The 27349-nt window shown below is 42.4% G+C and overlaps 1 protein-coding gene across 1 annotated transcript in view; it reads right to left on the bottom strand.

Moving 5' to 3' along the window:
- The window catches only part of LVRN (laeverin), a 147796-nt gene that overhangs the window by 34830 nt on the left and 85617 nt on the right, over positions 1–27349 (bottom strand). The window contains exons 7-13 of the mRNA XM_088477703.1: positions 21241–21384; positions 17747–17812; positions 17539–17604; positions 10690–10856; positions 8338–8414; positions 5102–5238; positions 3262–3317 (exon numbers count right to left, since the gene is read on the bottom strand). Coding sequence (XP_088333829.1) covers positions 3262–3317; positions 5102–5238; positions 8338–8414; positions 10690–10856; positions 17539–17604; positions 17747–17812; positions 21241–21384 — 713 coding nt within the window. The remainder of the gene's footprint in view (positions 1–3261; positions 3318–5101; positions 5239–8337; positions 8415–10689; positions 10857–17538; positions 17605–17746; positions 17813–21240; positions 21385–27349) is intronic.

Raw genomic sequence — 27349 nt, 5'->3', positions numbered from 1 at the left:
TCGCGAGAGGCGAGAGGTCGCCTCTACACACTCCGTACTGTGCGCAACTCTGCATGTGGGCGGTCTGGCTGAGGGGGCATGCTGAGTGGCTGTATAGGGGGAGACACTGCACGCTGATGCTGCGCTATACTCTGCTAATTAAGTGCTGTGCCAAGAGACTCACAATTGGCTGCGCTGGCAAAAGTGACTGTAAGGGGGCACACTGCATGCTGATGTATGCTGTGCTATACTCTGCTGATCAAGTGCTGTGTCCAGAGACTCACAAGTGGCTGTGATTGTGTAAGGGGGTACACTGACTGCAAGTGACTGTGTGTAAAAAAAAAAGAAAAAGTTTAAAGTTTAAAAAGAAAAACAAAATAAAACTTGTTTGGTGCTGAACCCCACTGTGTATACAATCACCAAGACTCTGGGGGCCTTAGCCCTCTGTGTATAAAAATACAAGCACCGTGACTGTGTGGGCCATAGCCCTCTGTGTATAAAAATACAAGCACCGTGACTTTGTGGGCCATAGCCCTCTGTATATAAAAATACAAGCACTGTGACTTTGTGGGCCATAGCCCTCTGTGTATAAAAATACAAGCACTGTGACTTTGTGGGCCATAGCCATCTGTGTAATAATACAAGCACCGTGACTTTGTGGGCCATAGCCCTCTGTGTATAAAAATACAAGCACCATGACTTTGTGGGCGATAGCCTTCTGTGTATAAAAATACAAGCACCGTGATTGTGTGGGCCATAGCCCTCTGTGTATAAAAATACAAGCACCGTAACTGTGTGGGCCATAGCCCTCTGTGTATAAAAATACAAGCACCATGACTGTGTGGGCCATAGCCCTCTGTGTATAAAAATACAACTACCGTGACTTTGTGGGCCACAGCCTTCTGTGTATAAAATTACAAGCACTGTGACTGTGTGGGCCATAGCCCTCTGTGTATAAAAATACAAGTACCATGACTTTGTGGGCCACAGCCCTCTGTGTATAAAAATACAAGTACCGTGACTTTGTGGGCCATAGCCTTGTGTATAAAAATACAAGCACTGTGACTGTGTGGGCCATAGCTCTCTGTGTATAAAAATATAAGCACCGTGACTGTGTGGGCCACAGCCCTCTGTGTATAAAAATACAAGCACTGTGACTGTGTGGGCCATAGCCCTCTGTATAAAAATACAAGCACCATGACTGTGTGGGCCATAGCCCTCTGTGTATAAAAATACAAGCACTGTGACTGCATGGGCCATAGCCCTCTGTATAAAAATACAAGCACCATGACTGTGTGGGCCATAGCCCTCTGTGTATAAAAATACAAGCACCATGACTGTGTGGGCCATAGCCCTCTCTGTATAAAAATACAAGCACCGTGACTGTGTGGGCCACAGCCATCTGTGTATAAAAATACAAGCACCATGACTGTGTGGGCCATAGCCCTCTGTGTATAAAAATACAAGCACCGTGACTGTGTGGGCCACAGCCATCTGTGTATAAAAATACAAGCACCATGACTGTGTGGGCCATAGCCCTCTGTGTATAAAAATACAAGCACCGTGACTGTGTGGGCCATAGCCCTCTGTGTATAAAAATACAACCACCGTGACTGTGTGGGCCACAGCCCTCTGTGTATAAAAATACAAGCACCGTGACTGTGTGGGCCACAGCCATCTGTGTATAAAAATACAAGCACCATGACTGTGTGGGCCACAGCCATCTGTGTATAAAAATACAAGCACCATGACTGTGTGGGCCACAGCCATCTGTGTATAAAAATACAAGCACCGTGACTGTGTGGGCCACAGCCCTCTGTGTATAAAAATACAAGCACCGTGACTGTGTGGGCCACAGCCATCTGTGTATAAAAATACAAGCACCGTGACTGTGTGGGCCATAGCCCTCTGTGTATAAAAATACAAGCACCATGACTGTGTGGGCCATAGCCCTCTGTGTATAAAAATACAAGCACCATGACTGTGTGGGCCATAGCCCTCTGTGTATAAAAATACAAGCACTGTGACTGTGTGGGCCACAGCCCTCTGTGTATAAAAATACAAGCACCATGACTGTGTGGGCCATAGCCCTCTGTGTATAAAAATACAAGCACTGTGACTGTGTGGGCCACAGCCCTCTGTGTATAAAAATACAAGCACCATGACTGTATGGGCCATAGCTCTCTGTATAAAAAATACAAGCACAGTGACTTTGTGGTGTCTGTGCCGCTGCGCCGCTGATCTGACGCTCAGTAACCAGTCAGCTCACTGCAACCTTTGGCCAATAATGGTGAAAACAATATTATAAGCTGTGAGGTGGTCTAAATTGACTGTAAATGACTGGAACTTAATGTTATCGAGGTTAATAATACTCTAGGAAGCAAAAAAAAGCCCAATGTATGTGATTTTAGCTTTTTTTGTAAATTTTTGTAAAAAATCCAAATCCAAATCCAGTCACCGCAGTTTGGCAAATCCAAATCCAAAGCCGGGCGACGAATTAGAACCAAATCCAAATCCGGCAAAAATGGTCCGGCGCACATCCCTAATATGGATTCATCAGTATTTAATTCACACTTTTGGAAATCCCTGGTAATATAATTTAATGATGCCACAGTACTTGTTTTCTATCAAAGCAGAACCAATAATGGTTCTTGGCCATAGCAAGGGAATCTAAAGGTGACTTTAAATGTAGACATGGGCGTAATCCCTGCTACCATCAGCTGAAACCTCAGCATGTTTGTCAGGTATAGGCTAAGGGGGGCATTTATGAAAGCTTGGACAAAGATGAAATGGAGAGAGATAAAGTACTAACTAATCAACTCCTAACTGTCATGTTACAGCAGGGGTTTCCAACCACAGTCCTCAAGGCACACCAACAGTCCAGGTTTTAAGGATAGCCACAGTTAAGCACAGGTGTCTTAATTAGTACCTTAGTTATTTTGATTTAACCATCTGTGCTCCAGCATGGATATCACAAATACCTGGACTATTAGTGTGCCTTGAGGACAGAGGTTGGGAAACACTGTGTTACAGGATGTGTTTGAAAAATGACAGTTAAGAGCTGATTGGTCGGTACTTTATCTCTCCCCACTTTATCTCTCTCCAAGGTTTTATAAATCTCCTCCTTAAAAACTAGTAAACAACATCATGTAAATGATTGTCATATTATAAACATATACTAATTACTAGGTATTTCAGGTGTATTTAAATATAAATATACAGTGATAAAAGTAAAATAAGTTTTAATGCTATGTACTGTAACCTATTCTGCCTCACACTTACTTTGCCAACATAAAAGCGTCATCGATGAGTTGCACTCTGTTAACAACTGGCAGCACCTGCACAGTGAGGAAACATGATGTTAGAGGCAAAGGCGGTGAATGTGCTCACACCACTTACAGGACTGATTACTAAAGAATATGGTCAGTAGTTATTAAATAGACCTGTCAGTGTGAACTAACCTATTCTAGTTCAATATTTGACAATATATTTAACCCTACATTTTTATTTCAGAATAGTTACATTTTGATTAATTCGCTTTCTATATGTCCTCTCCATTACAGTACTGTATGGGAATGAGAGGAAGGAGACAGATTATGCAGATATTCTGTTGATCTTTAAAGAAAGAAGGTTCTTGGTTCATATGACAAATCCATGTTATCTAGCCAGGACCGGCGCTAGGCTGTGCTGTGCCCAGCGCCGGTCCTGTGTTGCCGCCCCTTCCCTCCTCCACTCCCTTGCCCTGAGCTTAAATATGGACTATAGCGCTGGGAGGGAGGTGGGCGTTTCCTGCGCCCTCCGGAAACAGTAGCGCTCCGTGGCGACGGACCGGCTTGCCCGTGCCTGGAGCCGCTACTGTATCTAGCAGTCCCCTGCTATACATGTAACCAGCTCAATACCATCAAATTGCAAACATTTTATTATTATTATTATTATTATTATTATTATTTTTACTAGCTGTAATACAGGCAAATCTATAATACAAAGCAGTTTTTTTAACTTTCCAAATATGTGGAAAACACATGTTGTGAACAATCCATGAGTCATACACACATTTATTTACTAAACAGTTATTTAAGTATCACACACATAATATGCAGCCCTTTGCAGAAAATATTTCACCAGTTCCTTTCCCTGTGGAGTTTACAATATATGGGCCTGATTCAGCTTTGGGAATAGAGTAAGATAGAGCAAGTAACTCTGCCCCATGGTGAAACCATGCTGCACTGCAGGTGGGGCAGATGTAAAATGAGCAGAGAGATTTAGATTTGGGAGGGGTGGGTCCAAACTGACATCTAAATTGCAATGTAAAAATAAAGCTGTGTAGTATTTGTGGACTACATGCAAAAGCAGCCAGTATTTACCCCACATGCCAAAAACTGTATGTATTTGCTCCCCTTGCATTGCAACATGGTTTGTCCAGGTTCACAGTTACTTGCTCTATCTTAAGCTGGGTACACACTTTTTCGATTGCAGGCTGATCAGGTAAAACTGTCCCGATCAGCTGTGTAGTCTGTCCCCAGTGTGACCCCATCAGCCACGTACACACTGTGCAGACATAGCACAGTGTGTACGGGCTTCTCTGGGATCGGGAGGTCGAACCGATAAATATTAAACAGTACATAAGATGTGACTTCCCGATCCCGACCGTTGCAGGAGCGTTAAAAGACGTTTATCGGCTAACGCTCCTGCATCAGGACAGCATACTCACCTATACAATCCAACGGCCGTTCTCTCGATGTTGGATGAACGGCCCGATGATTGTATAGGTGTGTACCCAGCTTTACTCTATTCCAGAGGTTCCCAAAGTACGCCATTACAGTCCACGTTTTAGGGATATCCATGCTTAAGCACAGATGACTTAATTGGTACTTCTATCCATTTGATTTAACCATCTGGACTCAAGCTTGAATATCTCTAAAATGTGGACTGTAATGGCGGACTTTGGGAACCTCTGCTCTATTCTCAACTCTGAATCAGGCACTATATTCCCTAAAACGTCAATGTTCAATCGCACAGCAAATTTTTTTTTTAAATAGTTACACTAACTTCTAACACTGAAGCAGAATGGAGGGGTCAGGGTTATTGTAGACAGCGCTACTTATATATATTATATGTTTACCTCAGGTTCTTCTTCAAGCTTATTTGCAAGGCTATTCCAATTTTTGCTGTCATAATTTATTCTGTAATATCCAGTGACATTAATATTTAAAATAATCCATTCATCATCAGATGTAGTCTTCATTTCTGGGATAATACCTGAAAATGAAAATATAAAATGTTGTGACCAAATTGCATTGATTTTTAAGGTTTCAATGTGTATTTGACTGGGTCAGAGCACCTATTGTTGTAATTCTTAATTTCCAATCCATCTTTGTATACCCCGAGGCATGCAGGAAGCCACAAACTATACACACTCTAAACTGAAATTATATTATAGAACTCTGTATCAAGGATTGACAGATGGTTTGCACAAATCAATGTTCATTTTTGGACTTCATGAGGGCGATTCAATTATGGTCGATGGCCAGGAAGTGCCATAAAAACGATGACACTTTGTGAATACCAAAATCGCTGATTTTTCCTCATCCCCCATAGAGGTTTGCATGAAAATTGTCAGTCTGCCTGCCCCTCCTCTTTAGAATGTAAGCTCTCACGAGCAGGGCCCTCTTCACTCATGTGCTTCTCCTTCCCTTACTCATACTATCATCTTCTCCTAACTCCCCACAACGGCACCTAACACTTGGTTGCTTAGGTCCTGCTGCTTATTTGAGTGTTATAATCGCTAATGCTGCAATGTTTAAAAACCATGTCCTTGTCCTGCATTGTTTTGTACTGTAAGTCACTGTATTTTGTTGTTCACTCATTTGTTTATGTACTTTTTACAGCGCTGCGGAAATTAATGTTGGGGTACTGTATTCTACCATGACAGACTGTGGAGATTTGAATACAGACCTACAGTAGATAAGCAGCCTGTATTTAACTCATTTTTGTACCATATATATTGGAGCCATTTTTAACTATTTTGCATCAGATGTGCAACAAATAGATTATTCAACAACTCATGTGCAAACCACGTCCTCATAATGCTCATTCCTGGCTCTCAAACTCACTACACTTACAAATTTCTTAACATAGAGCTACTATTTGACACATTGGGGTCAATCCAATTAGGTGCGCATTGCAAGTTGCTGTTTTCTCTTCTAATTCACACAGTGAATTAATTTTACAATCCAATTAGGTGCGCATTGCAAGTTGCTGTTTTCTCTTCGAATTCACACAGTGAATTAATTTTACAATCCAATTAGAAACTCATACTGAGCCAGTCAGAGTGAATTCTTATATTTCCATTCGCACCTCCCTGAGGGCGAGAGATGGAAAGGAAAATCTTTATTTTATGGTTAAAATGTCGGTACATCAGGCTGAACCCCTTGGACACCCCACCTAATGACTAATTAGGCAATTTGAAGTTTTCCAATAGCTTAATTAGTCCAATAATTACATGTCATTATTTTAACTACTGTATTTTTTTTATTGAAATATCATTGTTTTTTATCATTTATTTACAATTTTTCAAAGTACCCCAAAATCTAATTTTATTGGTACTTTTTTTGGCATTTTTCGTTTACTCAGTTTGAGGTTAAACGAAAAAGTTACGGTAGCTTTTTTTTAGCATTTTTCTGCATTAAACCCCCCCCACACATACACACAAATCATCCATTTGACACCATTAAAAACCTACAGTACATTCCTAATGCCCACAAACAGCATTCTATATGGTCCTGCTAACAAAGTTATACATTTTCGGGGGTCCAGGATGGTCTCCCCACTTTTTCATGCACTTCTCTCACATCGTATTTGGCAGTTAATTCATAAACCTTCCCTGCGAGTACTGCGAATAGGCATTTTTAATTGGATTGGAGAGTTCCTGGGAGCGCGCATTCATGCGAAGTCTGCAAGTTTCATGAAACAAACTCACTACTCACAATTCGCACCTAATTGGATTGACCCCATTGACACATTTGTTATGACACACAATGGAACCTGACACATTTGTTATGACACACAATGGAACCTGACACATTTGTTATGACCCACAATGGAACCTGAAACAGATGAGTGAATATTTTCTGTTCTTCGTACTGTTTATAGGAAAATAGTTTTGTTTACATTTGCCAAAGTAAAAAACAAACCAAAAATTAAGCATTAAGGTGCATACATACGTAACGATTTTGTAACCAACGATTTTCTGTCAGATTTTCTTTCAGATTTTCCCTTGAAAAAGTGACCGATTTTTGAAGTGTAATGAACGATTTTTACAACGATGAACGAAAAATGTTCCTTCCATTAATGAAAATCGTTATGTAGGACAGTCTGAAATAGACGATGAACGATAACTACAAACTACAAACAGGAGCGCGCTTGAACGATTATCGTTCATCGTTATAACTCAGAAACTGAATGATTTTTTGAACGATTGAACGATAACGACGTCATTAACGACAAATCGTTCAAAAAATCCTTACGTGTGTATGCACCTTTACTGTTATGAGGCACCATTTATCAACAGTAAATTTTGTCTACAAAAACAATTATATGAACAAAAATATATTATAAAACAGTTCACATTCATAAACAATTTTGTTAAATGAATGCACAAGATTGGGTTAGAAAATCATGTATGTATGCCAATTCCTAACCTTTGTATTGGGATCAATCTTGGCCCTGGTCGATTTGACCATTCCACAAATCTGAACAAGCTATTTAACTAGTTTGTGTCTTTTATTTATTAAATTCATATTTGGTTTAAAATAATCTTATGTAGAATCTGGTGAATATGAACAGATTTGGATAGTGAGTTGGCAATCAAATTAATTTCTCTAAATTAGCTTATATACTATCTTTTTTTGACAAGAATTACATTTATGAAATGTATTTTATGTTATAAGATTTTATTTTATGATAAGAAGTTTTGCAATACAAAAACATTATTTTGGAGTACATTTGTTTAGAGGGACTAAATTATTTTAGCAATACATTATCAATTTTGTAATAAACTGATTTCTGATCCAAACATGTTTTATATTTTGTAATATACAATCTACTCTGTTAAACCAAAATTTAATTTTGTGATTCTATAGTAGACTTTGAACATTTTAATTTGTAACCATAAATAAACATTTTATTGTACAAAAAGCTATTTCATATCAGCAAACTCTTTATTTTGTGCATCTGAAGTATTGTTTAAAGTGATTTGTTTTTCAGCATGACAAACACCTACATGCAAAGTTATGCTTAAATATTTAGACAAAATAACTAATGAACAAACAGCACTAAAAAGTGACCATGATTACTTACTTGTCCTAGAATCTAGCCATATTGTGGGCTGTTCAACTCCATTTTTCATCCAAGAAACAGGAATAATCCACATGTGACTATAGGAAGAAGATAATCAATATTAATCAAATAATCTGCTTTCATATACTTTGTTTAACTCAATACTAAAAATTACACGCATTTATTTTAAATAAAACTATGTATGATTTAAATAAAAAATGGAATAGTTTGCACCAACAGTGTTTCCTGATAATCAATGCAAGACTTTGGCATTTACTAGCAGGTGGAAGACACCACAGACAGTCATAGAATAAGAGTTTAAAATTGTTGAGATAGGAGATGTGGAATCAATATGGTTCCTGACTGGACAGCTGCTGGAATCCAATAAATAGAAAAAAGTTGGGAACCAAGAGAATTGGACACCCCTACATGGGGTAGAGCTCTAACTATATAATAAATTGTCCTAAAGAATTTGCCTAAAATAATGAAGAGAGAAAGAGAGAGAGAGATCGATCTCTAAAAGCCAGCACTCACATAATAATCTTCGCCAACAGCTGGGGTGCATATATGCATATACAGTGAGGTGCATAAATATTGGGACATTGACAGAATTTTCATATTTTGGCCTCTATTCACCACCACAATGGCTTTGAAATGAAACAAACAAGATGTGCTTTAACTGCAGACTTTCACCTGCTTAATTGATAATGAAATAATGAGGGAATGGCCCACACCTGTCCATGAAATAGCTTTGAGTTGATAGTCCCATTACTTTTGGCCCCTTAAATAGTGGGAGGCACATATAGAAACCATTGTAACTCCTACACCGTTCACCTGTTTTGGATGTAATTACCCTCAAATTAAATCTGAAAGTCTGCAGTTACAGCACATCTTGTTTGTTTCATTTCAAAGCCATTGTGGTGGTGAATAGAGGCCAAAATCTGAAAATTCTGTCAATGTCCCAATATTTATGCACCTGACTGTATCTTCCAAAAAGGAACCAGAGTCCCAATTGTTTCTATATATGCAAAAATTAGGGGGCACTCACCAGTTTTCCATGAGTTTCAAAAGCAATCTAATACCCCATTTAGTAGATCACATACAACATAACGCAGGTTGATGTTTTGGCCCCAAAAGAGCCTTTTTCAAGACATTTCCAATGTATAGCAGAAAGTTAAATTATTTGCCTTATTTGCCTCAAAAACAATATAGCCTTATGCCCCCTCAATAAGGCAATTAACAAAACGTGTGCATAAATTAACCAATCAGTGAATCACACAATAAAACAAACGCAAATAGAACTTACCAGTAACCCTGATTAAACAGCATGCCCATGATCATTAAATCCACAATTATGTAACCTGTCTAGCATCATGATATTAAAAAAATCTTGATTCCCTTATTTCTGTACTCCAAAGTACTGGAATCAGAGTGTGTGTTCCACCAGCGATCACCATCTGATTTTGCTAAGGAGAGAAGCCAAATGGATCCATTACTTGGATACTGTAACCCAAAGGGACCAAGGGGCCTAAATTTATTTATTTCCTGTGTTCCCTGATATGATCCGACATAGTTTAATATGTAAAAAAAAATAACCCTCAAACATTTTAGCTCGACAAAACTTCCTGATGCAAAATAAATACAAATTGGTGAGCCCGCCTATTATATAGGCAGGCAGGCAGTCCGTGGCCTTTTTTTATTCACACATGTGCCTAGTCTGCAATTAGCAAGAAATCCACCCAATCCACCAAATTTCTCCAATCAGGTGGTGCAAACATTGCACCTTGCAGATGCCATCTTCTGTGACCCCCAAACCTATGCGCTACTAGAGAAGATTGGTGCATTTATCTGGCATTGATGGGCTCCTAACCTTCGCTTATGGTCCCTAGGTCCATCCTACTGTATTGGGATTTGTTTGTTATAGCTTTTAGCTTTTGTTTATAATGCATGCAAATATAATAATATTCTTACAGGTCTCTTTTTTTTACTTATTACTGAAACTAAGGTTAATGTGAAGCACTCTTGAAGGTTCTGAAGTGTATCAGGTTGTACTTGACTGGTATTGGCACCTGTTCTCTGTATATCACTGTTTTTATGTTTTTTTTTTTACTTATATGTGTAAACATTTCAATTATTTCATCATAGGCTTACAGTAGTTCAGGATAATTTTTTGGTGTTATACAAAAAAGAGGCATTGGAAGTTGGAACCAGTTACAATAGCAGTGCAAATAAATAGATCAGAGCTTGGCCATACAGTATATAAAATACTCACACTATAAAATAACAATGCATTTCATGTTGCATTAGTTAGATGTATTTGAATTTGAAAGTACAGCACTTTGCTATGCTTTGTTTTGTAGAGTACAAACATACTTATCAGTTGTGATGTTATCAACGTTGTTTGCCTTGAACTGCTCTTGGCTGAGTCTTCCTGTAGATGTGTTTAGGGTTAGCAGCGGAATGCCTTTTTGCCACGTCCATGAGTCCATGATCCTTTTCAATGATGTAGGTAATTTGACTTCATCCTGGTCATCTATAAACTTAAAAAATGACCCGTGTTGTGTTTTTTTTTTTTCATCAGTAAGAATTAACAATGGTGAAAAATGTATATAACATATGTGCCCCCTCAGCTCCCGGCCCCATAGCAGCTGCACCCATTGCACATATGGTAGTTACGCCCATGTTTATATATATATATATATATTTATATTTAGGCAGGTGTAGAAGAAATGCTGCAAAGTAAGAATGCTTTCAAAAATAGAAGTGTTAATAGTTAATATTTGGTGTGACCACCCTTTGCCTTCAAAACAGCATCAATTCTTCTAGGTACACAGTTTTTGAAGGAACTTGGCAGGGAGGTTGTTCCAAACATCTTGTAGATCTAACCACAGACCTTCTGTTGATGTAGGCTTGCTCAAATCCTTCTGTCTCTTCATGTAATCCCAGACAGATTCGATAATGTTGAGATCAGGGCTCTGTGGGGGCCATATCATCACTTCCAGGACTCCTTGCTCTTCTTTACGCTGAAGATAGTTCTTAATGACATTGGCTGTATGTTTGGGGCCATTGTCCCACTGCAGAATAAATTTGGAGCCAATCAGGTGCCTCCCTGATGGTACTGCATGATGGATAAGTACCTGCCTGTATTTCTTTAGTAGTGAGGACACTATTAATCCTGACCAAATTCCCAACTCCATTTGCTGTAATGCAGCCCCAAACTTGCAAGGGACCAAGGAATCTTCACCATGCTTCACTGTTGCCTGCAGACACTCATTATTGTACCACTCTCCAGCCCTTCGGCGAACAAACTGCCTTCTGTTACAGCCAAATATTTAACATGTTGACTCAACAGTCCAGAGCACCTACTGCCATTTTCTGCACCCCAGTTCCTATGTTGTCATGCATAGTTGAGTTGCTTGGCTTTGTTTCCACATTGAAGGTATGGATTTTGGCTGCAATTCTCCCAAGAAGACCACTTCTGGGCTGACTTCTCCGATCAGTAGATTGGTGTACTTGGGTCCCACTGATTTACACCAGTTCTGAGCTGATTGCACGCTGGACAGTTTCTGATTTCGAATGGAAGTAAGCATGCTGTGTCTTTCATCTGATGGACTAGTTTCCTTGGCTGACCACTGCATCTACGGTCCTCAATGTTGCCCGTTTCTCTACAATTCTTCAAAAGAGCTTGAACAGCACATCTTGAAACCACAGTCTGCTTTAAAATATTTGCCTGGGAAAGACCTTGCTGATGCAGTATAACTACCTTGTGTCTTGTTGCTGTGCTCAGTCCTGCCGTGGTGACATAAAGCTTTCTTCCACAACCTCACATTTGTAGCAGAGTTTAGCTGTTCCTCATCTAGTTTTAAGCCTCCTACATAGCTGTTTCTGTTTCAGTTAATGACTGTATTTCAACCTACATATGAAAATGATGTTCACTATCACCTGTTGTTGCGATCTCCTAGGAGTCACCGTGTAAGACCCCTAGAATCACACTAGCAGGATCTACTGCTAATAACAGCCCTCCACTGTTCCCTTAGAGCTATAAGTGCTCACCGGTACTTAGGTGGTCGTGTGGTCTTACACTCGGGATAGTAGGGGCTTACACGGCTATCTTGAGGGCCACTGGATGTCATGCAGCTGATGTTGGTACTGTGGATATGGCTCAGATTGTCTAGGTGATGATCTATGGAACTAAGAGTGGCTTTGAGAGCCGAAGTGCAGCCTTGGGGGCTGAGGAGCGGCTTTGGGAGCCGGGGTGCGGCTTTTGGAGCCGGGGCGCGGCTTTGTGAGCCGGGTCGCGGCCTTAAGGACCCAGATGGTACTTTGGCTGCAAGGTGCAGCCTTGAGGGCCGAGATGCGGCCTTAAGGGACAATATGGTATTTGTCTGCAAGGAGCTGCCTTGAGGGCCGAGGTGTGGCCATGAGGGCTGAAATGGTACAGTACTTTGGCTGCAAGGTGCAGCCTTGTTGGTTGAGGTGAGGCCTAGATAGCCAGGATGCGACTTTGGCAGCAAGGTGCAGCCTTGACTGTGAGGATGACTTGAGCAGCTCAGAAGTCACTTGCTAGAGTAGCCGCGAGAGCGGTGAGGCCAGAAATAAAGGTTGGACCAGAAGTTACCCCTGCTCGTAGTACTGCCAAACTGGATGGTATTTGCGAGAGTTGCCGGAAGGAGTTTCCACAAAGCAGAGGTAGAGAACGGATAACAGGCACAGACGGGCAGGAAGACGACTGGCAGGAACCAGATGCATATGTACAGACATGCTATAGCCGGCAAGATGTCACTGAACCAGCAGGCTTATAAAAGGTAAGAGACCAATAACTTGCATGGCAGGTGATTGCGGATAGACCACAGGTGAGAAGGAATATGTCAGCCACTATTTCCAGGATCACGTGCGGTGGCCTGGCATCTAAGTCTCCCAGCAACTGTAGGCGAAGTCCCAGTACAGCATCTACATTGCCCAGCAACAGAGGGAACTGTCTAGATGTGCGGCCGGAGAACCGGATGGAAAAGGAGCGACAACCGAGGCACGAGGACTTGAGGCATGTTTGACCAGTGCGGTCAAACAGGGGCACCACCCATAGAGGGCGCACCCCTCCCAGCCATTCCCGATTTCAGCGGGACAGTCCTGTTTCTTGGGCACTGCCAGGCTGTTCCACCCGCGGGACAAAGTGTCCCGCAGGCAGTCGGGAGGCTGGGCATCCCCATTGCTGCACCTGTGTGGCGGTGCCGGCTACAGAGAAGAAGAATGGATGTGCGCGCGGCATCCATTCAGTGCAGGGAGAAATCTGGGGCAGCCCAGCTACTGACGTAGTGCTGGGCTCGCCCCCAGCCTGACGTTAAATGGGAGGCATGCCATAAGGGCACGCCCCCAAATAGTGTTATTTAGGGGTGTGGTCTATGGTTTCTATTTTGGTCACGCGAGGTTTGGGGCGTCCGTGTTCCTGGCTGCACAGGGCGCGGCTGGAGCTGGCCATGCACGAGGATGTAACAAGGCGCGCCGGCAACTTGTGACACCTGTTTGGTATGATTGGTTAATCATACACCTGACTATAATCCTACAAGATCCCTGACTTTGTGCAAGTGTACCTAGAAGAATTAAAGCTGTTTTGAAGGCAAAGGGTGGTCACACCATATATTGATTTGATTTAGATTTCTTTTCTGTTCATTCACTTTACATTTTGTTAATTGATAAAAATAATCTATTAACACTATTTATTTTTTAAAGCATTCTTACTTGGCAGCATTTTTTCAACACCTGCCTAAAACTTATGCACAGTACTGTATATTCACAAGGGCTGATTGAAAAGTAATGAAAAGTAATAGCTTTTCACTATGACTATATTACTAATGTACATACAGTATAGTGCAAGTAGTGTAGCTCAAAAAATCGAGCTAGTAAAAACATTCTGAAATCATTTTAGTTTTTCATGACCTCAAATTAGTAATGTATGACTATTTTTAGAAAGGAAACAAATTAAAAGTATTAAATTGCTGTACAGTGTTATGAGAAGTTTGACTTGTATGATGAAATGTACAATTTATCTTCTGTGTATAAAACTATAGTCATGGAATTAAATTAGGTATGTACATACCCCAGGCTTGCCTAGATTTGTCCTGGAGCCTCCCGAATATCGGGTGCTGCTCCCTGCCCCCCGGAAAGGCAGACAAGCTTCGCTACCACCGCCTGCCCCCCCTACCCCACGACCACTAATCGCGTCATCGTGGCCCTGCATCAATGCCCAGCCACGCCCCCACTGCTGTGCTCAGACATTCAGCTCCCTCCAGGAAGGAGGGAGCTGAATGTTGGCAAGTATGACATACCCAATGGTAGTTCAGAACTATTAATTCAATGCAAAGTAAAATGAAGACAGACCCTGAGCATTGTGAATCATACACATATTAACATTATGCCTATTACTTTTAGGTGTATATTCATTATCTGGGTATACACTATATAATGTGTGCACCCAGCTATATTGTGCTGGCCACACTCACTACACGATGCAGTGTACACCCGCACGATATATCATTCCATGCTACATTTAGCAGCATGGCATTGTCTATTGCATCATCGACATTTGCTGTGTAGTACAGCAGATAGGATGATGCCATGAAAGACCAGGGTGCATGTGCAATTGAGCGTACACACTATACGATCCACACGATATCATGTTCTGATCCCCAATCAAAATTATTGTATGATGATGGGGATATACTGTATGTATGTACCCAGCTTTAGACCCGATAATTATAGCTTCTTATTTCCGCTATTCACGGCAATAAGAAATTAAGATTCGTTAGGATGTATTAAAATTCACATCCAGAGAGAAAGCCAACGATGTGATAAAAGTGAAGGAATTGCTAATGCGACCTTCTCCACCCCACCATTTTTTTTATTTTTTTAACATATGCCATTCAGTGCCCCCCTCTCCTACAATACTTATTATATTTATTATACTTTTGCCGTCTCCTTATCTAGTCTTCACCAGCGCTGCAGTGCTCTTTCACTCGGCTCCTCTTTGCCACTGATGGCGTTGCTACGTTGCGACATGATGACATCACATCACAGAGAAAAGCAGAGAACTGTGCACCACTGTGAGGCAGCGACTCTAGACCAGGATACAGCTGGGACAAGGATACAGCTGGATGCTGTGAGCAGTCATCTATAAGGAGATGTCATTTCAAATGCTGCCTGGAGCCGCTGGTCCTTTAATGTAATATTAGCCTTTAATAGCAAAATTGCTTACAATGCTGCGTCCAGGTTGTGGGGGTCCCTTGGTAGTGGAGGCCACTAAGCTGCAGCCTATTGAACCTATGCCTACATCTGGCCTTGCTTGCCTTAGAGAAGTTATGTGATGGCATCCCATTAGGGTTACATATTTCAGCTTCATTGGAGAATAAGGTTAATAAAGGGCAGTAGATTAAAATATATTGATTTGTTGTAACTTCTACATATTCTGTTAAGATTGATAAAACAGATGTGAAACAGGAAGCTGACTGCATGTGTATTATAGCCAAGACATTAGGCTACATTTGTGCATTTGCTTTCATTGGGATAGAATGAAAGTAATCTTTGGGAAACATGAAAGTAAATATTCCAAAGAATAACTACCACGCAAAGAAAAGTTTTCTGGCAATCTCCATTAAACTGAAATAGCTAAGAAATCACTGTCTTTAACAATATGTAATGGCACAAAATGTACATGTGTGTGGTGTACATATTACACTATCTCTGTGTTTTACTGCATAAGCATGTAAATGTGAAAGTAACAGAGCATGGTTCATCTTAAAAAAATCTATATAATTATATGGATGCAGTCTTACTAAAATTCGGTTCAGCTCATTTTTTAATTTTAAATGTGTAGATACAGAGGTAAGTAAAAACAACCCCCATAGTGAGGGAGCTGCCAGTCTTTCTGACCATGTAAATGATAGATTTATTCAATGGATGTATCACTTTAATTATATTATCACCCCCTATTATATGATGTGGTCACAGTGGGTGACTTTGGGCCTGATTCAGGGGTGGATGCAATGTCTGATGCGGTGGATTGTTGGCTTCTTTGCATGTGACAAAGCCGCAGTGCACACTCGCAGCGATGGGTTTGAGACGGCTGTTGCACCAAGGATTGTTTTGCCAAGTGATTTCTGGGAGGTAACAAAGGGTGCCTACAAAAACGCAGGCATGTCGAGACCATTCTCTGGGCATGCCCATCCCACTTGCCTTCTCTTCCCTCCCCATCCATTCTTCCCCAGCTTCTTTCCATCTCCCTTCTACACTAGTTGACTTAATCCTCGCACCCAAGTTTTGTCCGCCTTCCTATTGCTTCCTCTTTCTCTCCAAAATACACCTGTGTATTATCAATTGATACATAATTTATATAATTTAATTTACCGCAGTCAATTGATCCCTTGGGGGTTATTCAATTGTCCCCGATAGCCGGCACTATTGGGGATTTTTTACCACACGCCTGGAGACAAGTGAAACAAAAGCCCTGATAAGTGCCATTTTTTTGCTGCCCCAATCACGAAAACAAATGGATCTGGGAACTTATGTGTTTTAGGGGTCTATTTATTAAGTTTTGTTAGGAGATAAAGTGAACGGAGGTAAGATACCAGCCAATCAGCTGTTAACTGTCATTTTTCAAACATAGCCTGTGACATGGCAGTTAGTAGCTGATTGGCTGGTACCTTACCTCCGTTCACTTTATCTCCTAACACAGCTTAGTAAATAGACTCCTTAGCTTGAACACAGGATTTATTTTGTGCTGTAAAAACGGGGGTATCTGAATTGCCCGAAAAAAAAAAAATTGCCGTAAAGTCCAGTTTTTACCGCACAAAAAATTATCGTGTTCAATTGAATTCTCCCCATGGTTTCTGACATATGGTTCTGCCATCCTTGTTATGTGATATGTTTTCAACTACTGTGTATCTCTGTTCATATGGTCTATCCAAAACATATTCTCTTTCATGTATAAGTACCATAGCTATTACTATAGCTCTGATACATTTTCAAGTAAAAGTATTTATTTTCATACTAAGCTAATTAGTTTAGCCTTTTATCACTACTGAAGAGTCAAAGGGTATCAACACTCCCAGCATAAGCAGGATTATTACTTTGCAGTGCAAGGTGATGGTTGGACACAAGTCAGTAAAAGTAAGTAAGCTGCAGTAACATTTTATACATGCGACACACATTACAAAAGCATTGGAAAAGTACCATTTGTAAATGATTCCACAGATCCTCCTGGTCAGCATTTGAGAATGAAAATCTCTTCAAGTATGACTGTGATGAGACAAATGGAAGGTTGATTACTTCTCGAGGAGGTAAGCAGAGAGATCCAGGTTGTATCAATGAATCAGATGTGTCTGACTAGTCTTATATTGTCAAAGATTCATAAATTCTAAAAATGATTTTCTAAACTCACGCTGATCCCTTTGATGAAGAGGCTCTCTGTCAGGAAGGTGGAAACCATTCGGACTAAAGCAGCCGCCTGTGGTGAGAAGTGAATCACATTTAATTATGTGCAAGTTAGTTATATTTCCTGAATTTTGAAAGTGCCGTTTATTTAACAAAAGCATTGGAGGTTTTGTAGCCCGCTGTGAAAGTTGGTATTTCTCTGACTATAAAAGCATTTTGATTGGCTCATTGTTTAGTACTCTGTCTATTGTTATACAGATGATACTTTTATATGTAATCTTTTCTAAATTGTCATCCAGTAGCAATGTATAACTAACCATTCAAAATAACTATTCTGAGTATGAATATGTATGTGGATACACTGTGTACTATACAGCATGCCTCCATGGAAAAGGGCAGAGGTTATTTGTTAAAGTAAAACTGCCAATTAAGAAAGATGTATGTATTGTTTAGATTCTTGTTTGAATTGTTTGCCTGTCTTATGCTGGTCATACCTTTTTGTAAACTTTTTTTTTTTTTTCATTAAAAATAAATATTTAAACAAGAGAGAGAGGGTTTTTTTTTTAGCATAAACCTATTTATGCAGATCTCTGAAGTTTCATATTATTAATTTATTTCAATCACTTTTCCTTATACTGTTTGTCAGATGTGACATTTGTGTACAGGTGACACTGGGCCTAATTGAGCACAGGACGGAAATGCAAAGCTGCACGCAAGCAACTTTGCAATTCTGTCCTTGCAATTATGGTAATGCAGCAGGACTTATCCGAGCTGCATCCAACGACGCAGCATCAAATAATCTGCGATCACACCGGCCGGCTGAGTGACCCAAGCGGTCAAGCAAGCCAGCCTCTGCAGATACAACAAAGAAGCCAGGAAATCTCCGCCAGCCAACGGAGATCCTGACCTCTTCCCTCCCCCCCCCCCAACGGTGTTAACGGAGGCTGTCACCGCCCGCTCCCACCAAAAAAAGACAGCAAACTGTCAATCTCCTACAGTCTGCAGCCAGACTGCGTGCAAACACGCGGGACCTTGTACTGCACATTCACTGTACGGGTCAGGCATCTGCACAGATTCCCGACCATCGGGAATCTGCATTCAGCAGTACACTAGCCTGCACTGCTGAATAAGGCCCACTGAGCATTGGACTGTATTGCAAGAAAGGTATTTGTGCAGCCACTTATGGTATTGTCAGATCGTATTATGGTGTTAACTATTACAAACTGAACTCTTAATCCAGAGTTTCCCAAATGCCACCATTATAATCCAGGTTAAGGATTTCCATGCTTGAGTCCAGATGGTTAAATCAAATTGACTAAGATACTACTTAAGTCGCCTAAGCTCAAGCATGGATATCCCTAACACCTGGACTGTAATGGCTGAGTTTGGGAAACTCTGTCTTCATATATCACACTGTCACATTTTGTAATATTTAGTTGTATTCGACACATATAAAATGTGGAAACCCATACACAGATATTTATTTAGAATTGATTTTGACCTAAGCACTGAGTGCTAATACATCCTACCCTAGCAGTGCTGCTTTTTTGCTAATCTAAGAGAGTGTGGCTGCACAGACCAGCACACACCAGCACACACCAGCACACACCAGCACACACCAGCACACACCAGTAGGAAGCTATAAATTCCATAAGGAGCGTCACAGTTCCTGGAAAATACATCTGTGAGGTGCAGGGCCTGTGGCTACAGTGAGGGTAATGGAGGGCAGGGGGATTCTTCATCCAACAGTCTCAATGTGCCCTAACATAAAATCATCTCTTAGTAAGGTTATATTTTGTTACATAACATTCTACTTCTTATGAATATCACTGTCTATTTGAAGTGATGTGTGCAAATGATTAGTAACTATACGCAACATATTTATTACAGACAAAGTTTGAAAATGTGTTGATAGTATATAAGACCTCATTCAGACCCGCTCGCAAGTGCTGAGCAATCGCAAGCGGGTCGATGTTTAGGCGTGCGCAAGCCCCGGAGCGAGAGAGAAATTCTCTCGTTCCGGAGCTCACTACAAAAGGGGCGGCTGTCGATGGTGATCGACAGCTCGCCCCGTTTTGTAGGCGTGGCGGGGGGTGGTTTCACAAACTGAGGCGTTCCTTAAGGAACGCATGCCGTTTTGTGGGCGGCTGCACTAACATCAGCAGTGATGTCAGTGGGGAGCTTCCTGCTCGATCAGAGCAGGAAGCTCCCTGGGGCTTGTGGTTGCCGAGACCCAATCTCAAGGTCTCGTCGCAAGCCCTGATGGTCGCGATGGTCTTGACCATCGCGACCATCAACCTGATCGGTCGCTAAAGCTGTGGGTGGTAACCCACAGCATAGCTAGCGACCAGGAGGCCGCACTTCAAAAGAGAAGCGGCTGCCCACATTCAGAACGAGCGCTCGCATTTTGCGAGAGCCTCTGAAAGAGGGCCATAGTGTATATAGGCCCTCATTCAGAGCCGCTCGTAAGCGGCCGCTCGTTCGTTCTGACCGATGTTCGCACATCTGCGCATGCGTACGGATTTTAATACGCATTCGCGAACCAGTCAGTGCGGCCGAAAATCGTTTGTTCGCTATATAGCGAATGCCTGCTACTTTGAGTGACAGAAGGAGGCGTATGTGGGTGGTAACAGGGGAAGGTGTTTGAAAACGGGGAGTGAAATTCAGAACGCAGGCGTGCTTAAAGGTCAAAACGGGCGTTTTAAGGGAGTGCATAATTAATACAGCAGCGTCATTGACCACGTCACTTGGTTTTTTTTAAATCAGAACTGCTCGCAAAATAGTGGTTGAAAAAACCAACCTCAAGAATAGCGAGCAGTTCATACGCTGTACGATGTACTCGATTAATCTATTAAATAGCGGACATGACGTATGGTGCGAGCGGCCAGGGGGCGTATTTTTCAAAATTACAACCGCAAGTTTTGCTCGCTCGTTCAGACTTAGAGGCGTGAACAGACCGCAAAGTGCAAACGGTTCATTTGAATAGCCACCCCTTTTTAGAAAACGAACGACCGCAAATAGCGAGCGGCTCTGAATCAGGCCCATAGTGCCCCAACTTTAGATTCTGCTATCAGTGTATATACACTCATTCAGAAATGTTTATTTAGGGTGAGTTGTCACCATAATTACTGTAGTAGTGCTCTTGTAATGCATACGGGTAGAAGAGGGTTCAAAATATATTTCTGCACCTGGGAACCATTTTCTAGTTGTACTATTGAATCCAATGCAACCTTAGCAAAAGTACGAATGCATGCAAGCACAACACCGGGAAATAAGTTCACCTGTAATAGTGCAAGCAGACGTATAGGACTTACTAATCCACTGTATTTATGTAATGAAGAGTCAAAAATGATTCAGTTAATAAACATTTTACTGATGGTGTATAATTGACAGCTTCTTGTTGTCCCCTATCCATTAGCCACTGGTCTTGTGTAGGAGCAACTGAAATTATATTACAGGACTATTGTGTAAATTTTTTAGCTAAAAAGAGAAATATCTTACCTTGTTGTATGTGAAGTTATCAAATAATAGTATTATATGATCCACATGATGAATGTCTTCTTCTTTAACTGATACAGTCCTGGCAGATGTCAAGGCGTCTCTTTCAAAAATATTTATCAAGTTGCCCAGCATAAAGAGCTCATTCTGCCAAGATTAATTCAATATAATCACAATTTTATGTTTAGAACTGGTGAAAGTGCTATGAAATCACAGTATCATTTATACCTTATGAGAGATGTCCTGGGAAACTGTGTATATATATTGTATGTGGTATCTATGTTTGTGCTAGGTTTCTGTTTATATTAGGGATGTGCGCCGGACCATTTTTGCCGGATTTGGATTTGGTTCTAATTCGTCGTCCGGCTTTGGATTTGGATTTGCCAAACTGCGGTGACTGGCTTTGGATTTGGATTTGGATTTGGATTTTTTTACAAAAATTTACAAAAAAAGCTAAAATCACATAAATTGGTCTTTTTTTTCTTCCAAGAGTATTATTAACCTCAATAACATTAATTTCCAGTCAATTTAGACCATATCACAGCTCATAATATTGTTTTCAACATTATTGGCCAAAGGTTGCAGTGAGCTGACTGGTTCCTAAGCGACAGAGCAGCGGCACAACGACACACAGAAACACCACAGTATAATGTACATCTATGACACATTGCCACACAGCAGTGGCAGAAATGAAAAGTAGTGCACCCACCCAGTGGGGTACGGCCAGCAGAGTCACAGTACTTGTTTACATAGTGGGCTACGGCCCAAGGAGTCACAGTGCACAATCTTATTCACATTACACCGCACGTAGGGCCTGATTCACATTACACCATAAAGTAGTGTCTCTTATTTATGTTACGACACACAGTAGTGCCCCTTTTACACAATGCCCACAGTAGTGACCCTTTTACACAATGCCCACAGTAGTGACCCTTTTACACAATGCCCACAGTAGCGGTGTTCTTTACACAATGCCCCCAGCAGTGGTGCCCCCTATGCAGTCCCCTTAGTAGTAGGGTCCCCTATGCAGTGCCCCCAGTAGAATGCCCCCCAGTAGTATGCCCCCCATTAGCAGGCCCCCCCAGTAGTATGCCCCCCATTAGCATGCCACCCAGTAGTATGCCCCCCTTTAGCAGGCCCCCCCAGTAGTATGCCCCCCATTAGCAGCCCCCCCAGTAGTATGGCCCCCCAGTAGTATGGCCCCCCAGTAGTATGGCCCCCCCAGTAGTATGCCCCCCCCCAGTAGTAGGCTGCCCCCAGTAGCAGGCCCCCCTCAGTAGTAGGCTGCCCCAGTAGTAGCCCCCCTGTAGTATGGCCCCCCTGTAGTATGGCCCCCCCAGTAGTAGTAAGCCCCCCCAGTAGTATGCCCCCCCAGTAGTAGTAAGCCCCCCCAGTAGTATGGCCCCCCCAGTAGCAGGCCCCTCAGTAGTATGGCCCCCCCAGTAGCAGACCCCCCCAGTAGCAAACCCCCCCAGTAGTATAGCCCCCCCCCAGTAGCAGGCCCCTCAGTAGTATGGACGCCCAGTAGCAGACCCCCCCCAGTAGCAGACCCCCCCCAGTAGTATAGCCCCCCCCAGTAGCAGGCCCCTCAATAGTATGGACCCCCAGTAGCAGACCCCCCCAGTAGTATAGCCCCCCCAGTAGCAGACCCCCCCAGTAGCGCCCCCGGACCTTTGACAAGTAAAAAAAAAAAAAAAACGTACCTGATTCCCCGCTCCCGCGCCGTCCGCTCTGCTGTCACACGCTGCGGAGGGAGCCGGAAGACGGAGCTCATGTGTGAGCTCCAGCCGGCTCCCTCCATGCAGCAGCCAATGAGAGTCTGTGTGACTCTCATTGGCTGCTGTGACAAACACACAGCTGCCGCTGGCGGCTGTGTGTTTGTGTCTGTGTTCTGCCCTACACAATAGGAGCCCTGATGTCGGATTCTCTAGTGAGAATCCGACATCAGGTGGCCGCCGTTCGGCCCCGAACGGGGATCCGAGTCAGGCGGTGAACACCCGAACAGGGTTCGGGTGGACTCGGATCCCCAATGTTCGGAGCGGTTCGGATTCCACAGAATCTGAACCGCTCATCTCTAGTTTATATGTGTAGATGTGTATTCATTTCCAGGGATTCTTATTTGGAAATGGAAAGTTATCTTTCCACTGTAGTTAGTTCAAGTAAAAACTGATTGACTGGGTCCTTGGAGGAGAGTGGGTGGGTCTCCATAAGGCTAGTTCTAGTTTTCTAGCAATCTTATGAGGTACCAGTCTGATTAATAGGCTGCAGCTGTGGCACAGAGATAAAGGGGTAGGGAAATCAGAGAAGGTCATTCTGAGAGACCTCTGTGCACTTGGAAAAACTCAACTTTTGATATCTTGTGTGTGCTGGACACTAGGGTGTAAATTGTCAAATGTAATCGATTAAAAATCAATCTAAATCAATCGATGTTGTGTTTCAGAGGCTAAATCACACTTTTACTAACAGACTGCTTTTTAATATAGATTTTTAAGTGTTACGAAATGTGTCATTTAGCCCCTGAAATACAACATTGATGTTGATCAATTGATGTGGAATTTTAATCGATTACACTCGACCTTTAGTACTTTTACTCCTGGGTCGCCCCATAAAAAGTTGAAGGAAACTCTAAAGAGTTGATGTAGGTGTGAACGTATTATTTTTTTGCGAGAACTTAATAATTTTGTCCCAATTTACTTCCAACTCTGCAATAGTTCCTATATGTTTCAGTCACAGCGATGTACCATGGCCGGAATAAGAGCCACATGGGCCTAGAGCTGAAAATGATCAACTGCGAGAAGTGGAGAAGCTGTGACCAGTGCTGTGTGGGGGTGGCCCAGGCCGGTATGCCAATAGAAGATCAACAATGTAAAGGTCGACACCAGATGGTCGACATTCAATAGGTCCACAGGTACTAAAAGTTGATTGGCAAAAGGTCCACATGGTTAAAAGGTCAACACAAAATGGTTGTCACATGATTATGGTTTTTAAAATTTTTTAAGGTTATTGTTAGGGGTTAGGCACTTGGGGGAGGGTTAGGGTGCCTGAGGTGACGGTTAGGGTTAGGCACTAGGGGGAGGGTTAGGGTTTGACTAGGGCTAGGTTTAGGCACTAGGGGGAGGGTTAGGATTAGGCACCAGCGGAACGGTTAGTATTAGGCACTAGGGGGAGGGTTAGGATTATATTACATAAAAAATGTGTTGATCATTTGACACCATCGACCTTTTGTCTGTCGACCTTTTGTACCTGTCGACCTATTGCATGTTGATCTTTTATACCACACCCAGTTGCAATTTATTTGCCGAAACTTGCCTGCATTGCTGATGGCTTTATTGCAATGTGGCAACATCCATACCAATATACTATGCCAAGAAATGTATTTCACTACCTTTATCTCGTTACTGCATATATAATAATTACAGAAGTTCTGTCCCACCTCCTCATTGCGCAGACAGTGGTAGCCATGGACTGAGGTGACCCGACGTGTAGGGAAGAGAACTTGACTTGAACGAGAACTAGCACTAGGGTCCTTGGATATCCAGGTATGCTATTGTATGGAAACAACATACCATGCTAATGCTTCAGGAATGCTATATTACAAAGGTAATAAGATTACTGCATATAGGTTGATAGGCCAAGGCCTGAAGATTTGTAGTGAATAAAGGAAAACAGGCATGATTGAAGTGATATCTGAAGAATGATGTAAGACTTTAGGTTTGGAAGTGTAAAGATAATGTATACTGTATGTCTTATGAAATGGAGGGTTTGAGTGGAAATTAAATAAATTGGTTGTGGCGAGAGTATTGGGCAAACTGAATTAGCCATAAGGAGACGGAACCTCATGCTTAATATAATCTGCTCCTGTGTGTGATAGTGAGATATAGAGAAAAATAGAGCGTCAACATGACAGCGTGGTCCTTACTAGATAAGTCATTTTCTAAGCTTAAATAGTTATTGACAGATTCTACTTAGCAGCAGTGAAAACTGTGGCTATTTTAATCCTGGTATAATACAATTGTACTTTGTTCCTCGCTCAGTACTGACACATTTTGTCTTATGGAGGTCCCTATAGTAACCTGGTCGGTATCGATAAGGTTGGCCTGCATGCACGGTCGATGGACGATATCTTTATCCTCCATACGTGCCCGCGTATCGCAGGTCGTTAGTGGCACTAAAAAATGCATGATATGAACGATATCGTTATCGTTCATATCGTGCATTTTAATTGTACCGTGTGTATGCACCATTACACTTGTATTGTGATAGATTTTGAAAGTTGATGGGGTACTGAGAAAATAATTTTATTTCCAGAATTTTATAAGGGTGAAGAGATTAATAATGAACTAAAATGTTAACAGTGCCCTAAAATGAAAAGACGAGAGAGACAGACAGACAGACAGAGAGAGAGAGAACTGGCCCTTGCTATATAAATGGCACAGCTTGCCTTGCACAATGTGTAAGAGATCATTATTTCCAAACACTCACCTACCCTCAAATTAATGTCCATTTTGAGGTTAGTGCCTTTTGCAGAAACCTGGAGGAAGCTACACCCTGCAATGTTAAACTGAAGCCCGGAGAACCTCTATAATTGTCCATAAAAGCTGGCAGAGCAAATGTCGGGAAAATGTGCTTTAAATTGCTTCCTTTTAAGAGATAAATCTAAAGATGCACTTGACATATTCAGTGACCCCTTTTACCAGCATCTGGATTTGTTGTTTTTCATTGCACTTTAATATAAATACTTCAAATAATAGAATTTCTCTCTCAATGGCTCATTCTGCACACAGCGTTTCATTATACTAAGGAAAAGTTCGCTGCCTGGTAATTAGCGTGAAAGGCACCATCACTTCCCTCTGATAATGGACAGTAACTTGCAGCAATGTTTAGCTCTAGCTGAGGAACCCTTATAACTGATTGCATTGGGTGTCATTATTCATTTATTCCTCTACTGCTTGGTCTGTGTTTGTTAATGAAGTACATTTTAAGCAGATTTGCCAGTGAACTCTTTTTTTTTAGAAGGTTAAATATAATTAATACTTGAAAACAGCGGCAGCTCCTACCTGCAACTCCCGCGGGGTCTACTGCTCTGCTCTCTGCCAGTCTACAATGCGCAGGCGGCTTATGCACATGTGCGGGATTGCGATCCTGCACATGTGCACAAATTGTAAAGCAGTTGATGTAGTTGGACCTCTGTGCAGTTGGACATCGTCTGCAGCCTCTAGAAGTCAGGTAGGGTTGCTGTTATAGCAGGGGAGTGGCTTCCCATTGGAAGCTGCTCTCTGCTAATTGCAGTACAGACTGGCAGTCCCAGGGGGAGAAAACACTTCCCCCTGGGACTACCTGTCCAGCTGTGATTAGCAGGGCCCAGGGCCGGCGTTTCCACTAGGCAAGCTTAGGCAGCTTCCTAGGGGCGCCGGCCACTAGAGAGTGCTTCTCAGTCCGCCTACGGAAGGTGCAGGAGGTGCGGTTGCTATGGGACCCAGCGGCCCAGAGATCGCACCCCCTGCACCCGCCAGGTGCTGGCGCCTGCTGAGATTATCTTACCAGCGGGCGCCCGGGTCCCTCCCTCCACCCCCGGCGCCAGTGGTAGCCGGAAGACAGAGCTCACTCCTGAGCTCTGGCTTCCGGGTCCCGCAGTGCACTATGGGAGTGACGTCATGACATCACTCCCATAGTTCCGAGGAGCGGGCACCCGGGGACGGACGGCTGCAGGCTCTGGAGTGGGGTTTAAGGTAAGTATTTTTAATTTTTTTTTATTTTTGTGTATGTGTGTGTGCACGGGGGGTGGGGGCTTACAGGGGGCATCATATGGGGGCACTACAGGGGCCATACTATTGGGGGCACTACAGGGGCATCATATGGGGGCACTATTTGGAGCACTACTACAGGGGCCGTTACTACTGGGGGCACTTCAAGGGGCATCATATGGGGGCACTATGGGGAGCACTAATACAGGGGCCCTTACTACTGGGGGCACTTCAAGGGGAATTACTACTGGGGGCACTGCAGGGAGCATTACTACTGGGTGCACTGCAGGGAGCATTACTACTGTTGGCACTGCAGGGAGCATAACTACTGGAGCACTTCAAGGGCACTACTACTGGGGGACACTGCA

Source organism: Taudactylus pleione, unplaced genomic scaffold (assembly GCF_031769625.1).
Source record: "Taudactylus pleione unplaced genomic scaffold, aTauple2 ptg000202l, whole genome shotgun sequence".
NCBI lineage: Eukaryota > Metazoa > Chordata > Amphibia > Anura > Myobatrachidae > Taudactylus > Taudactylus pleione.
The sequence above is the reverse complement of the archived record's forward strand: the minus strand, read 5'-3'. Positions and strand labels throughout refer to the sequence as shown.